Source organism: Heterodontus francisci, chromosome 6, assembly GCF_036365525.1.
Source record: "Heterodontus francisci isolate sHetFra1 chromosome 6, sHetFra1.hap1, whole genome shotgun sequence".
Classification (NCBI taxonomy): Eukaryota; Metazoa; Chordata; class Chondrichthyes; order Heterodontiformes; family Heterodontidae; genus Heterodontus; species Heterodontus francisci.
In genome coordinates, this window is record NC_090376.1 from 21,553,778 (window position 1) to 21,569,795 (window position 16,018).

The 16,018-nt window shown below is 45.7% G+C and overlaps 1 protein-coding gene across 2 annotated transcripts in view; it reads left to right on the top strand.

Annotated features, from left to right (window-relative positions):
• oca2 (oculocutaneous albinism II) overlaps window positions 1–16,018 on the top strand; it is a 546,813-nt gene that overhangs the window by 458,501 nt on the left and 72,294 nt on the right. For both annotated transcript variants that reach the window (XM_068032789.1, XM_068032790.1), the window contains one exon: window positions 2,748–2,841. In XM_068032789.1, the coding sequence (XP_067888890.1) occupies window positions 2,748–2,841 (94 nt within the window). The remainder of the gene's footprint in view (window positions 1–2,747; window positions 2,842–16,018) is intronic.

Genomic DNA, 16,018 nt, shown 5'->3' on the forward strand with positions numbered 1-16,018 from the left:
AATAGGAAGTCAATTATGGAACGGGCAGACCCGTCAGGTCTTGACCAGGTGTATCTACGCTGTATTCCGTCTGCAGGTTTGCTGAAGATGTCGTGCAGCTTGGCATCTTTTACTGTTTCCATTAGGAATATGGACGTAGCGTCCAGTTTGCTGTCGACACTGCTGGATCGCCCAGCTGCATCAATGATGCAGTTGAAGTCACCACCTAGAATGACTGGCCTGAATGTCGTCAGCAGCAGTCACTGTATTGGACCGGGGAGTACATGTTGATTAACCGGAGCAGAGCATTGTTGTACATTACATCTGTTACGAGGAGGCAACCCCCCCTCCCCCCCACCACCTCCTTAATTTCGGAGATGATGAAGTTGCCTTCCTGCAGCAGAATACCCAGGCCAGAGGAACGGAAATCATTTCCCCCTAACCAGAATGATGGTCCGTGGGACCACTGTCGCGACCATTGCCTGTAAGTACTGAGGTGCAGTATCCCACACTCCCGCAGAAACAGTAGGTTGGCTTTGAGCTTGACGAGGTAACCCAAAGTCGAAACACATTGTGTCGTGGATTTAACGCTGCGCACTTTAATAGAAGCAATCTTTATACCTGTTTAAAACTGAATGTTGCTTACCCTACCAGGTATCCTTACTAGTCCCAGTCCTTGGGTATTTTCCTGCATATCCATAGGGTACACAAGCTGCTGCATGTGTTGGGCTCAGAAAACCCTTCTGGTCACTCACGGGGGGTTTGTTCCATTGGGTTGATATCGGGTGGGTCTTGTAGGCAGCAAGGGTTGGACTCTTCTCTGCTGGTGGTGGCTTTCCCTTCTGTTCCCCCTCGAGGACATTTCTGCTCCCGGCTTCCTGGAGCTGGAGTGCACTGGGCATCTCGCTGGGTTCAGCACTTTGGGGTTGGGGCACACTGGTCTCATCGCTGCTTCCAGTGCCATGGAGCTGGGGGGCTTTCTCTTCCAGCTCCTTTGCATTCTGCCGCTTTGAGGATCTGGATCGGCGCAGGCTTGGAGGCCCGAAGGGCCTGTTCCTGTGCTGTAATTTTTCTTTGTTCTTTTGCATGTGCTGTCTTTCCGGCCCTTCCTTGTCTGATGAGGAGCAGCTGCTGGAGTCTGTCTCAGACGGTAGCTTCCTCTTGCCACTGGTTGGGTGGTGACCTGTTCCTTTTTTTGGGGCTTCTTCTTTGTGGTTTTCCTTTTGACCACTTGCCACACATCCAATTGTCGCACTGCTGCCTCCTCCTCCATAGATTCTATGTGTTGAGGAGGAGTTTCCGGGCACGGGGTAGGTGTTGGGTCTCTGGTTGCAGCTGCCTCCCCTTTTCTCTCCTTCTCAGATGGATTTTCCTCGCTGTGGGGAGGGTTGCTGGTCTCCTTTGCAGCACGAGACGTGTTCACCGTTCCTTCCCCCAGCCTTTCCTGTGACTTTGCCGTCTGTCCATAACTGAGGCAGCGCTTGTGGTAGGTTCTTGTAGAGGTGGCCTGACCCACCACACAGGTTGCAGCACTTACTCTGCTTACAGTCCTTTGTGTGATGACCTTCCTGCTTGCAGTTCTTGCAGACGACTATGTTGCAGTTGGCCGCCACATGACCAGATTTGCCACAGGTCTGACAAACAGGGGTGGCACAGTGGCGCAGTGGTTAGCACTGCAGCCTCATAGCTCCAGCGACCCGGGTTCCGTTCTGGGTATTGACTGTGCGGAGTTTGCAGGTTCTGCCTGTGACCGTGTGGGTTTCCGCCGGGTGCTCCGGTTTCCGCCCATAACTTGCAGGTTGATAGGTAAATTGGCCATTGTAAATTGCCCCTAGTGTATGTAGGTGGTAGGAGATTTGAGGGAAGGTGGGGATGCGGTAGGGAATATGGGATTAATGTAGGATTAGTATAAATGGGTGATTGTTGGTCGGCACAGACTCGGTGGGCCGAAGGGCCTGTTTCAGTGCTGTATCTCTCTCTCTAAACTTTGGGCTACCCTGTGTAGACCAAGAAGCCTCAACTTCCCCGATAGCAAAGCTGGAGGGATGATGGCTCCATTGGTGTCAACCTTCAGCGTGACCTTGACCTGCACTTGCTGGACCAAATCCCAAAATGCGTCCTTGACCACAGTGCTGCTGCTGGCCACCTCGATGTACCTGGTCAACAACAGGAACATGGGTTGTAAAGGTGGATTGTGAAGAGCGGCTCCACTGTGAGGAAGGACAGCGGCGCCTGGTTTCTCTTCTTCTTGAACACCTTCGGGAACTTGATGCATCCCGCCACATCACTGCTGGGGAGGTCCTGTAGGCAGAAGATGTCTGCAGCTTGGAATCCACAGCATTCAATCAGGATTTTCTTAATGAAGAAGGCACGGTCAATCGGTGCACCTCCTTCGCTATCTTTCACTGCCACAAAACCACAACCTTCTCAGTGGGTGGGGAGAGGGTGGTTGGGGGAAAAGTTCTACCAACTGAGCCAGTAGAAGCATTTTTCCTCATCACTTTTTGGTTGTGTGTTTGAATAAATTAAGTTTTGCCATAAACATACAAAGCATTATTTACATATTTTGCATCTCTTATAACTACAAATTGTATTTTTTTTTAATCTACGTTCAATTGTCTAACTAACCATTTCAGGTTCCAATGTCATTCTTAGGTTTGCTGATTGTTTTTGGCCTTTCTATGCAGATTGGAAACAAATGACACGATCATTGATATTTCATTATCTTTTTATTCTAAACTTCCGATTATTTCCCTTTGTTCTTCCAGGCAATGGAACATTGATTGGAGCTTCTACCAATGTGGTGTGTGCTGGGATAGCAGAACAACATGGTTATGGCTTCTCCTTCATGGCATTTTTCAGGTAAAACTCGCTTGAAAAGTTTGTCTAAGTATAAGAAGACATTAAATAAGCTTGCAGAGTGAGGATGTATTGGGAAATCGAATTTCAATAAAGTTAAGTGTGAGGAGGTGCATTTTGGTACGAAGAATAAAGAGGTCACATCCTGCTTGGAGAATAAGAATCTAAACAAGGTAGTGGAGCAAAGGATCTAAGGGATACACATTCACAAGTGACTAAATGTAACGACGCATGTTAATAAGGCCATAAAAAAAGGCAAGCCAAGCACTGGGGTTCATTTCTGGAGGGTTAGAATTGAAAAGTAGAGAAGTTACATGAAACTTGTATCGAACCTTGGTTAGACCACACTTGCAGTACTGTGCACATTTCAGGTCACCATATTAGAAAAGGATATGGAAGCATTGGCAAAGGTGAAAAAAAAAATACCAGAACTGAGAGGATACCCTTATCAGGAAAGCCTGAACAGGATGGGGCTCTTTTCTCTAGAAAGGAGAAAGCTGTGGGATAACCAGACAGGTATTGAAGATGAAGGAGTTTGATAGGGTAGATGTAGAGGTGATGTTTCCACTTATGGGGCAAAAAAAGGTCATAAGTATAAGACTGTCACTAATAAATCCAAAAGAGAATTCAGGAGAAACTTCCTCATCCAAATGTGGTTAGATTGAGGAACTCACTATCACAAGAAGTAGATCAGGCAAATAGCATAGATGCATTTAAGGGAAAGTTAGATAAGCACATTAGGGAAAAGGAATAGAAGGATACGGTGATTTTTAAAAAAATTATTCATTCTTCGGATGTAACATAGAAACATAGAAAATAGGAGCAGGAGTAGGCCATTCGGCCCTTCGAGCCTGCTCCGCCATTCATTATGATCATGGCTGATCATCCAACTCAGTAACCTGTTCCCGCTTTCCCCCTATATCCTTTGATCCCTTTCGCCCCAAGAGCTATATCTAACTCCATAAGCATTGCTGGCAAGGCAAACATTTAGTGCCCATCGCTAATTGCCCTTGAGAAGGTGCTGGTGAGCCGCCTTCTTAAACTGCTGTGGTCTATGTGGTGTAGCTACCCCACAGTGCTGTTAGGGAGGTAGTTCCAGGATTTTGACCCAGTGAGGGTAAAGGAATGGCGATATAGTTCCAAGTCAGGATGGTGAATGATTGGAGGGGAACTTGCAGATGGTGGTGTTCCCATGTGTATGTTGCCCTCGACTTTCTAGGTGGTAGAGGTTGCATGTTTGAAGGTGCTGTCAAAGGAGACTTGGTGAGTTACTGCAGCACATCTTGTAGATGGTACCTTCTGTTGCCACTGTGCAACAATGCTGGTGGAGGGAGTGAATGTTTTGGGGTGCAGATCAACAGGCTGCTTTTTCTTGGATGGCTCCAAACTTCTGAGCATTGTTGGAGCTGTATTCATCCAGACAAGTGGAGAGTATTCCATCACAATCCAGACTTGTGTGTTGTAGATGGTGGACAGGCTTTGGGGAATCAGAACGAGAGTTACTCACTGCAGAATTCCCAATCTCTGACCTGCTGTTGTAGCCACAGTATTTATATGGCTGGTCCAGTTCAGTTTCTGGTCAATGGTAATCATCCAGGATGTTGATGGTGGCGAATTCCATAATGGTGATACTGTTGAATGCCAAGGGCAGGTGGTTAGATTCTCTCTTGTTAGAGATGCTCCTTGCCTGACAAATGCCTGGCGTGAACATCACTTGCCACTTAACAGCCCAAGTCTGAATATTGTCCAGGTCTTCCTACATGCTGGCAAAGACTGCTTCAGTATCTGAGGAGTAGCAAATGGTACTGAACACTGTGCAATCATCAACGAAAATCCCTAGGTTTGACCTTATGTTGGAAGGAAGGGCAGTGATGAAGCAGCTGAAGATGGTTGGTCCTAGGACACACCCTGAGGAACTCCTGCAGCAATGTCCGGGGGCTGAGATGATTGGCCTCCAACAACCACAACCATCTTCCTTTGTGCTAGGTTTGATTCCAACCAGTGGGGAGCTTTCAATCTGATTCCTATTGACTTCAATTTTGCTAGGGCTCCAAAACTCCTGCCGTGATGTCAAGGCCAATCACTCTCACCTCACTTCTGGAATTTAGCACTTTTGTCGATGTTTGGACCGAGACTGTAAGGAGATCTGGAGGTAAGTGGCCCTGCTTAACCCAAACTGGGCACTGGGAGCCAGTTGCTGAGTAAGTGCCGCTTGATAGCACTGTCGATGACGCCTTCCATCACTTTGCTAACGATTGAGTGTAGACTGATGGGGCATTAATTGACTGGATTGGATTTGTCCTGCATTTTGTGGACAGGTCACACCTGAGCAATTTTCCACATTGCTAGATAGATGCCAGTGTTGAAGCTGCACTGGAACAGCTTGGCTAGGGGGCAAGAACTACAGCCGGTATTTTGTCAGGGTCCGTAGTTTTTGCAGTATCCATTGCATTCAGCCGTTTCTTGACATCATGTGAAGTGAATAAAATTGTCTGAAGACTGTCCTCTGTGATACTGGGGACCTCAGGAGGAGGTCAAGATGCATCATCCACTCAGCACCCATACCCCACTCCTGTGCTGTGGCGGTCACCCAAGCCATTTTCTGCTTCATCTGGGGATCCAAAATGGACCGGGTCTGGAGGGACACGATGTTCAACCCTCTGGATAAGGGTGGGAAAAATGTACCCAACGTGGCCCTCATCCTGATGACTACCTTCGTATGCGGCTGCATCAAGCTGTGTGTAGACCTCCAGTACGCAAACCCCAAGTGTCACTACGTGCTGAGGTTCTATCTGTCCCCGGTGTTGCGAAGGATGGGCCTGGTCACATTGCCACGGAATGCTCCATCCAGTTGGACTGTGCCGTACCACCTATCCTTCGTGGAGCAGTTTCTGCGAAAAAACACCTTTGACCACCGGTCCATCAGGCAGTGGTCTGCACGGAATGTCCTCAAGGCCCTACTGGAAAAGGAAATGGTGTATCCTGTCGGATGGTTCCCCGGGCAGACCGCCAAAGTCATTTGGCGGAATGCCTCATCACCAGAACTTTCAAACAAGCACCAAGATGTAGCTTGGCTGGTGGTGAGAAGAGCCCTCCCTGTCAGATCCTTTCTGCATGCCCGAAGTCTCACCCCCTCCGCACAATGCCCTCGTGGTGGCTGTGGTGGGGAAGAGAAGGTTGCCCACCTCCTTCCGGAATGTGTCTTTGCAAAGCAGGTGTGGAACGAGATGCAGTGGTTTTTGTTGAGGTTCATCCCAAGCAGTTCTGTAACACAAGAGTCTGTGCTCTACGGGCTGTACCCAGGGACAAACACCGAGATAAATATCAACTGCTGCTGGAGGACTATCAATTCGGTGAAAGACGCCCTTTGGTCTGCCCGAAACTTGCTGGTCTTCCAGCGCAAAGAGTTGTCCACGACCGAATGTTGCAGACTGGCACATTCCAAGGTCCAGGACTACATGCTGAGGGACGCACTAAAGCTTGGGGCAGCCGCAGCAAAGGCTCAACGGGAAAAGACCACTGTGTAAGGTCCCCCCACCCCCCACCAAGCTGAATGGAGGGGCTGCATCCATGGGAAACCCCTCGAACTGTATCGGGAAAGTTTTGTGTGCTGTAAAATGTAAAATTGTATATGGCATGAGAAATGAAATGGAAGTTTTTTTTAATTCTTTCATGGGATGTGGGCATCGCAGGCCAGCATTTATTGCCCATCCCTAATTGCCCTTGAACTGAGTGGCTTGCTAAGCCATTTCGAGGGCATGTAAGAGTCAACCACATTGCTGTGGATCTGGAGTCACATGTGGGCCAGACCAGGTAAGGACAGCAGATTTTCCTTCCCTAAAGGACATTAGCGAACCAGATGGGTTTTTACAACAATCGACAATGGTTTCATGGCCATCATTAGACAAGCTTTAAATTCCAGATTTATTAATTGAATTCAAATTCCACCTTCTGCTGTGGTGGGATTCAAACCCATGTCCCCAGAACAATACTTGGGTCTCTGGGTTACTAGTCCAGTGACAATACCAGTACGCCACCACCTCCCCATAAGTGTTGTGAGGCAACTCATGATTGTATTGAAGGAAACTGATCACCCTTGCACTGTTTGTATTTTTTGACTTGGTGCTGTCTGAAACTGTTTGGCAATGTATTTTTTACAGATTTTTATGAATAAAGTATATTTTGGAAATAAATAAAAACCTCTGGCTGAAGTTGGTTGCAAATGTTTCCGCTGTGTCTTTTGCACTGATGTCGCACACCATTGAGAATGGGAATGTTTTTGGAGCCACCTCCTCCAGTTAATTGCCTACCACCATTCATGAATGGATGTGGCAGGACTGCAGAGCTTTGATCTGATCTGCTGGTTGTGGGATCGCTTAGCTCTGTCTATTCCATGCTGCTTCCGCTGTTTAGCATGCATGTAGTCCTGTGTTGTAGCTTCAGCAGGCTGACACCTCATCTTTAGGTATGCCTGGTGCTGCTCCTGCATGCTGTCCTATACTCCTTATTGAGCCAGGGTTGGTCCCCCGGCTTGGTGATAATGGTAGAATGCGTTATATGCTGGGCTGTGAGGTTACAGATTGTAGTGGAAGACAATTCAGCTGCTCCTGATGCCCCACAGCACCTCATGGATGGCCAGATTTGAGATGCTTGATCAGTTCTGAATCTATCCCATTTAGCACGGTGGTAGAGCCACACAACACGATGGACAGTATCCTAAAATGTGAAGACAGGACTTCATCTTAAAGCCTGGCTACCTGATCCGAACCCGACTAGACCTGACTACATGTGTCGAGTGCGGGTCAGGTCGGGTCTTTATTCCGAGTCCAGAATTCGGGCTCGGGTCGGGTCAGGCTGGACAGTGCTGCCTCTGGGAACTCACGGGATCAGGCTCAACCATGATTCCCCACAACTCCATCTGCAGGAATAGCCTGCTGCCAGAACGGATGAACAGGATCACAGGTATTGCAATTTGTACAAGGTAGAGCACAATAACATGTTTCATATCATTAAATTTATTGCGATATACCGGTTGGGCTGGGCACAAAAACAAATTAAAGGACTCGGGCCCGGGTCGTGATCGGGTTGGACCCGGGTCGGGTTTCAATTTTATACCCGAGCAGGCCTTTACTTCATCTCCACAAGGACTGTGCGGTGGTCACTCCTACCAATGCTGCCATGGATAGATGCATCTGTGACGGAGATTTGTGAGGACAAGGCCAAGTAGGCTTTTCCCTCTTGTTGGTTCCCTCACCACCTGCCACAGGCCCAGTCTGGCAGATATGTCCTTCAAGACTCGACCAGTAGTGGTGCTACCGAGCCACTCTTGATGATGGACATTGAAGTCTCCCACCCAGAGTACATTCTGTGCTCTTGCTACCCTCAGTGCTTCTTCCAAGTGGTGTTCAATGTGGTGGAGTACTGATTCATTCGCTGAGGGAGGGCGGTAGGTGGTAATCAGCAGGAGGTTTCCTGCCCATGTTTGACCTGATGCCATGAGATCTTGGAGTCCCGAGTCAATGTTGAGGGTTCCCAGGGCCACTCTGTCCCAACTGTATACCACTGTGCAACTACCTCTGGTGGTTTGTCCTGCTGGTGGGACAGGACATAGGAACGTAGGAGCAGGAGTAGGCCATTCAGCCCAACGAGCCTGCCCTGCCATTCAATATGATCATGGCTGATCATCCACTTCAATGCTTTTTTCCCACACTATCCTCATATCCCTTTATGTAATTTGTATTTAGAAAGCTGTCAATCTCTGCTTTAAACATACTCAATGATGAAGCTTCCATAACCCTCTGGGGTAGAGAATTCCAAGGATTCACAACCCTCTGAGAAAAAAAATTTCTCCTCATCTCTGTCCTAAGTGGCTTCCCCCTTATTTTGAAATTGTGTCCCCTGGTTCTAGACTCCCCAACCAGGGGAAACATCTTAGCTGCATCTACCCTGTCTATCCCTTTAAGTATTTTGTAGGTTTCAATGAGATTACAGCTCATTCCTTGAGGCTCTAGAGAATACAGGCCCAGTTTCCCCAAACTCTCTTCATAGGACAGTCCCGCCATCCTGGGAACAAGTCTGGTGAATCTTCGTTGCACTCCTTCTATAGCAATAATATCCTTCCTAAGGTAAGGGGACCAAAACTGCACACAGTACACCAAGTGCAGTCTAACCAAGGTTGTATACAATTGAAGCAAAACTTCACTACTCCTGTACTCAAATCCTCTTGCGATAAAGGCTAACATATCATTAGCCTTCCTAATTGCTTGCTGCCCCTGCATGTTAGCTTTCAGTGACTTATTGATGAGGACACCCAGGTCCCTTTGTACATCTACACATTCTAATCTCTTACCATCTAAGAAATACTCTGCACATCTATTCCTCCTACCAAAGTGGATAACCTCACATTTTCCACATTATATTCCATCTGCCATGTTCTTGCTTACTCACTAAGTCGGTCCAAATCCCCTTGAAGCCGCTTTGCATCTTCCTCACAACACACATTCCCACCTAGTTTTGTGCCATCTGAGAACTTGGAAATAATACATTTAGTCCCCACATCCAAATCATTGATATATATTGTGAACAGCTGGGGCCCAAGCACTGATCCCTGTGGTACGCCACTAGTCACAGCCTGCCAACGCGAGAATGACCTGTTTATTCCTACTCTCTGTTTTCTGCCTGTTAACCAATCCTTAATCCATGTGCTTTAATTTTGCTAACCGACCTCCTGTGGGGGATTTTATCAAAAGCCTTCTGAAAATCCAAGTATACCATGTCCACCAACTCCCCATTATCAATTCTGTTAGTAATATCCTCAAAAAATTCCAACAGGTTCATCAAACATGATTTCCCATTCATAAATCCGTGTTGACCATGCCCAATCAGATCATTATTATGCAAGTGTCCATTTATCACATCATTTGTAATAGATTCTAACATTTTCCCAAAGACTGATGCAAAGCTAACAGGTCAGTAATTCCCAGTTTTCTCTCTCCCTCCCTCCCTTCTTAAATAGTGGGGTGACATTGCGATCTTCCAATCTGTGGGAACCGCTCCAGAATCTATAGGATTTTGGAAGATGATCACCAATACATCCATTATCTCCATTGCTACCTCTTTCAACACACTGGGATGTAGATTATCAGGTCCTCGGGACTTATCAACCTTCAGCCCCATTCATTTCTCCAATACAACTTTCTCACTAATACTAATTTCCTTCAATTCTTTATTCTCCCTAATCCCTTGGCCCTCTAATTCTGGGAGATTTCTTGTATCTTCCCTAGTGAAGACAAACACAAATAATCACTTAGCTTCTCTAGCATTTCTCTATTCCCCATTATAAATTCTCCTGACTCTGCCTGTAATGGACCCACATTTATCTTAGCCAATTGTTCCCATTTTACATACCTATAGAGGCTTTTACAGTCCGTTTTTATATTTTTTGCTAGCTTACATTCATATTCTATTCTCCCTTTCTTTATCTGTTTCTTCGTCCTCCTTTGCTGTATTCTAAAATCCACCCAATCCTCAGGTTTACTACTATTTCTGGCAACTTTATATGCCTTTTCTTTTAATCTGATACAATCCTTAACTTCTTTTGTTATCCACAGTTGACTGCCTTTATTTTTGGGGTTTTTGTGCCTTGAAGGAATGTATAGTTGCTGTAAACTATGTAATATTTCTTTAAAGACTATCCATTGCCTATGTACTGTCATATCTTTTAATGTATTTTCCCAATCTACCTCAGCCAGTTTGCCCCTCATAATTTCCTTTGCTCAAATTTAACACCCTGGCTTCAGATTGAACTACCTCACTTTCAAACATAATGTAAAATTCTATCATATTATGGTCACTCATCCCTAAAGGTTCTTTTACAACAAGATTATTAATTAGCTCTTTCTCATTACATAAAACTAGATCTAAAATAGCATATATAATATAATATAAAAACAAGAAATGCTGGAATCACTCAGCAGGTCTGGCAGCATCTGTGGAAAGAGAAGCAGAGTTAACGTTTCGGGTCAGTGACCCTTCATCGGAACCCTAAAATAGCATGTTCTCTAGTCGGTTTCTCAACATACTGCTCGAGAAAACCATCCCTGACACACTCCAGAAACTCGTCCTCCACAGCATTAATGCTTATTAGGTTTACCCAGTCTATATGCAGATTGAGGTCACCCATGATTACTGTAATAACAATGCCACATGCTGCTCTAATCTCTCATTAATACCATGCCCCACACTACCACTCCTGTTTGGTGGCCTATAAACAACTCCTACCAAAGTTTGATGCCCCTTGCTGTTTCTTAGCTCCACCCAAATAGATTCCACATTTTGTTCTTCTGATCTGAGATCCTCCCTGACTAATGTACGGATCCCATCCCTTATTATCAGCGCAACACCACCTCCTTTTCCTTTTTGCCTGTCCTTCCTAAATGTTGAATAATGTTGAATATTCAGTTCCCAGTCTTGGTCACCCTGTAGCCACATTTCCATTATGGCAATTAGATCATACCCATTTACCTCTATTTGGGCCTTTAAATCATCTACCTTGTTGCGAATGCTGCATACATTCAGGTAGATTTCCCTTAACCTTGTCTTCTTGACATTATTCTGCATTCTAAGCCTAGTTGATGCTCGCCTTTGTTCCACCTGCCTTCTAATGTCACTTGCTATTTTCTACCTTCTGTTACCAGCTTTATTTCCTTACAATTTGAGTTACCCCTCATGTTCCCATCCCCCTGACCAGCTAGTTTAAACCCTCCCCAACAGCACTACCAAATACCCCTGCGAGGATATCAGTTCTGGTCCTGTTAAGGTGCAGCCCGCCCATTTTGTACAGGTCCCAACTACCTCAGAAATTGCCTCAATGCCTCAGAAATCTGATGTCCTCCCTCCTACGTCAATTCTCCAGCCACGTGTTCAATCGATCAATCCTCCTATTCCTTTGTTCACTAGCACGTGGCACTGGGAGTAATCCTGAGATTACTGATTTGGTGGTCCTGCTTTTTAATTTCCTTCCTAACTCCCTAAAATCTGGTTTCAGGACCTCATCCCTCTTCCTACCTATGTCATTGGTACCAATGTGGACCACTACCTCTGGCTGTTCACCCTCCCCAGAAAGATATCCTGCAGCCGCTCCGTGACATCCATGACCCTGGTACCAAGGAGGCAACACACCATCCTGCAGTCATGTTTACTGTCACAGAAATGCCTGTCTGATTCCCTGACAATCGAATCCCCTATCACTATTGCTCTTCCACTCTTCTTCCTCCCTTCCTCTGCAGCTGAGCCACCTGTGGTGCCACAGACTTTGCTCTGGCTGCACTCCCCTGAGGAACCGTCACTCTCACCAGTATTCCAAAATGGAAAACTGATTAGCAAGCAAGATAGACTCAGGGGACTCCTGCATTGCCTACCTGGTTCTCTTAGACTGCCTGGTGGTCATCCATTCCCTTTCTGCATGCATGCTCCTAACCTGCGGTGTGACCACGTCCCTAAATGAGCTATCCACGTAGTCCTCTGCCTCGTAGCTGAACAACAGTGACTCCAGCCGCCGCTCGAGTTCTGAATCCCGGAGCTCAAACTTCTGCAGCCAGTGACACTTGCTGCAGATGTGTTCATCTAGGACATGTGGTGCATTCATGACTTCCCACATATCACAGGATGTACATCCCACTTGGTCAAGCTGACCTGCCATGACATAACTTTAAAAACTTTTTATTACAATGAAAAGTAAAATAACTTACCAGTTACTCACCAATCAGCTTCTTCCCCTGTTCTGAAGAGAGAGGGAGCTACTGGAGGCTGAAAAAACGTAGAAGAAAGAAAGGAGCCCCTCGCTCAAACAACAAACTCCCACTTTACACTCTGTGCACTCAAATTTATTTTCTTCTTAATTTATGTTCCTTTCCTTACCAAACTCCCTCACTTACCAAACTCCCTTCTTCACACTCAGTGCAGACAAGCAGCACTGAAAGTCCCTGCAATTTATACCCTGACATACCCAGGAATGGTGATTGAAGAGACTGGGGGCATTGGCTGTACGGTATGATTTGGTAAGTATGACTATGTAAGGCTGTTGCTTCACTGGTCTATGGGATAGCTCTCCCAATTTTGGTACAAGTCCCCAGATGTTAGTGAGGAAGACTTTGTGGGGTTGACTGGGCAGGGTGTACCTTTGTTGTTTCTGGTGCCTAGTTCGATGCTAGATGTAACGTCAGGTTTTATTCTTATTTGACTTCCCTGTGGTGATTTGATACAACTGAGTGGCTTTCCAAGCCATTTCTGAGGGCAGTTAAGATTCAACCACATTGCTATGGGTCGGGAGTCACATGTAGGCCAGACCAGGTAAGGACGGCAGATTTCCTCCCCAGAGGGACATTAGTGAACCAGATGGGTTTTTAACAAGAATTTGGTAGTTTCATGATCATAGAGTCTTTAGTTATACAGCACAGACACAGGCCCTTCGGCCCATCGTGTCCATGCCGGCCATCAAGCACCTATCTATTCTAATCCCATTTTCAAGCACTTGCCCCATAGTCTTGTATGCTATGGCATTTCAAGTGCTCATCTAAATACTTCTTAAATGTTGTGAGGGTTCCTACTTCGACCACCCCTTCAGGCAGTGTGTTCCAGATTCCAACCACCCTCTGGGTTAAAACATTTTTCCTCAAATCCCCTCTAAACCTCCTGCCCCTTACCTTAAATCTATGCCTCCTGGTTATTAACTCCTCCGCTAAGGGAAAAAGATTCTTCCTAATTACCCTATCTATGCCCCTCATAATTTTGTATACCTCAATCAGATCCCCCCTCAGCCTTCTCTGCTCTAAGGAAAACAACCCTAACCTATCCAGTCTCTCTTCATAGCTGAAATGCTCCAACCCAGGCAACATCCTGGTGAATCTCCTCTTCACCCTCTCCAGTGCAATCACACCCTTCCTGTAGTGTGGCGACCAGAACTGTACACAGTACTCCAGCTGTGGCCTAACTCGTGTTTTATACAGCTCCGTCATAACCTCCCTGCTCTTATATTCTATGCCTCAGCTAATAAAGGCAAGTATCCCATATGCCTTCCCAACCACCTTAGCTATCTGTGCTGCTGCCTTCAGTGATCTATGGACAAGTACACCAAGGTCCCTCTGACCTTCTGTACTTCCTAGGGTCCTACCATCCATTGTATATTCCCTTGCCTTGTTAGTCCTCCCAAAATGCATCACCTCACACTTCTCAGGATTAGATTCCATTTGCCACAGCTCCACCCGTCTTACCATCTATATCGTCCTGTAATCTAAGGCTTTCCTCCTCACTATTTACAACACCACCAATTTTCGTGTCATCTGCGAACTGTCATTACTGAGACTAGCATTTTATTCCAGCTTTATTAATTCATTGAATTTAAATTCCCCCAGCTGCTGTGGTGGGATTTGAACTCATGTCCCTGGAGGATTAGCTCAGGCCTCTTGATTAGTAGCCCAGTAAGAGCACTATGCTACCATCCCTTTATGACGAGGGGTGGAAGGAGGCTTGTGTCAAGCATAAATGGACCAGTTGAGCTGAGTGGCCTGCTTCTGTGCTATAGACTCAGATGTAAAAATAAAGGTATTGTGCTATTCTACCAGAAAATCCCTTGCAGTGTCTTCTCTTCCTGCTCTGGCACTGTTCCCTTTGCAGTACAGGAAGTCAACTTATTGGGAGAAGAATTGTTTTTCCCACCATGTATAGCATGAATGCTTGCATTCTAAAAAAAAACCTGCTTATAATTTATGACATAAGAGCAAGTTCACCAATTGATCTGTGCTCTCTTCAATCATGGCTTCCCAATGCAAGTATAGGATTGGTGGATATACTCGACAATGAACAGGGCAATTTTTCATCCATTTCTGGAGCTGTGCAGCAAGCAGCTTTAGCTTCAGCTCTAATATCATTGCATATCAGGCCTTGGGAATTCTCGATACCACTACTTGGTGCACACATGTTTTATTCCTCAGACAAATATTCAATACAATATTAATCCCTTTTCTCCAAAACATGTGTACTGAGATGGAAATGGAATTGAATATTTTAGTTAACAACAGCCAGTATTAAGAGACTGCTAAGGTTTCCCCAGGGATCTGAGATGGTCCTGCATTATCATTAGGTGACAGGGGGTATTCCTAGTGTCCTTACTTCTTTTTCCTGTCAATCTGCACTTAGACACAGGGTGCCTCAAGACACTGATCTAAGTGGGCCCTGACAGCAAAATGAAGAGGATCCCTCAGGGTATGTCATAATGGCCCACCAGATCTTCAGACCTTCTTGGCTGCTGCTGGAGAACAACAGCCAGAAGTTTCTGAGGCTGACATTAGAATTGACAAGTGCTAAAACCTATTGGTGGCGAGGCGTGGGGAAAGGAGTCTTTAATGAGGCTATCCAGGCCATATATTTTGCCTTTGTTCAGTGTTGGGGCAGAAGGGACCAGGAAAATTGGTCTATAGAATATATAACTGGCAGCACAGAAAGCAGTCATCTGGCTCATTAAGCCTGTACTTGGAGTGAAACGAGCACCCTGATTCCATTTTCACAGCTCTTTCTCTGTGTTTCCATGTACTGAGCATCAAATGTATCACCATGTATATTTTGTATCTTTTAATCTTTCAATTAGTATATTGGATTTATAAAAGTTTCCGTATCAATGTATAATGAACCAAATGAAACACTTCCTGAAAGAAAGCCATTAATATGCTCCAGTGAACAGTGATATCAAGCAGGAGCGGTTCTATTATCAGCAGCATTAACGTTTCACTAAGGCCATAGCTAATTAACTCTCAGTGTGTGCAAAGTACTCAACTTCACCTTTTACTGTCGGCAGATACAAAAAAAAGAACTTGCATCTATACAGACACTTTTTAATGTCCTTAGGATGCCCCAAAGCACTTCACAACCAATTAATTACATTTGGAGTGAAGCTACATGGCAAACATTACGCAGCATTGCACGCAGCAAGCTTCTACAAATAGGCAAATGACTGGTTAATCAGCTTTGGTTGAGGATGAATGTTGGTCAGAACAATTATGCTGCTCTTTTTCAAATAGTACATAGACTCTTTTCCATCCCCCTGAATGGACAGACAGGGCTTCTATTTAACCACTCATTCTAAAGGCAGCACCTTCAATAAAGTAGCACCTCTTCATTGAAGCGA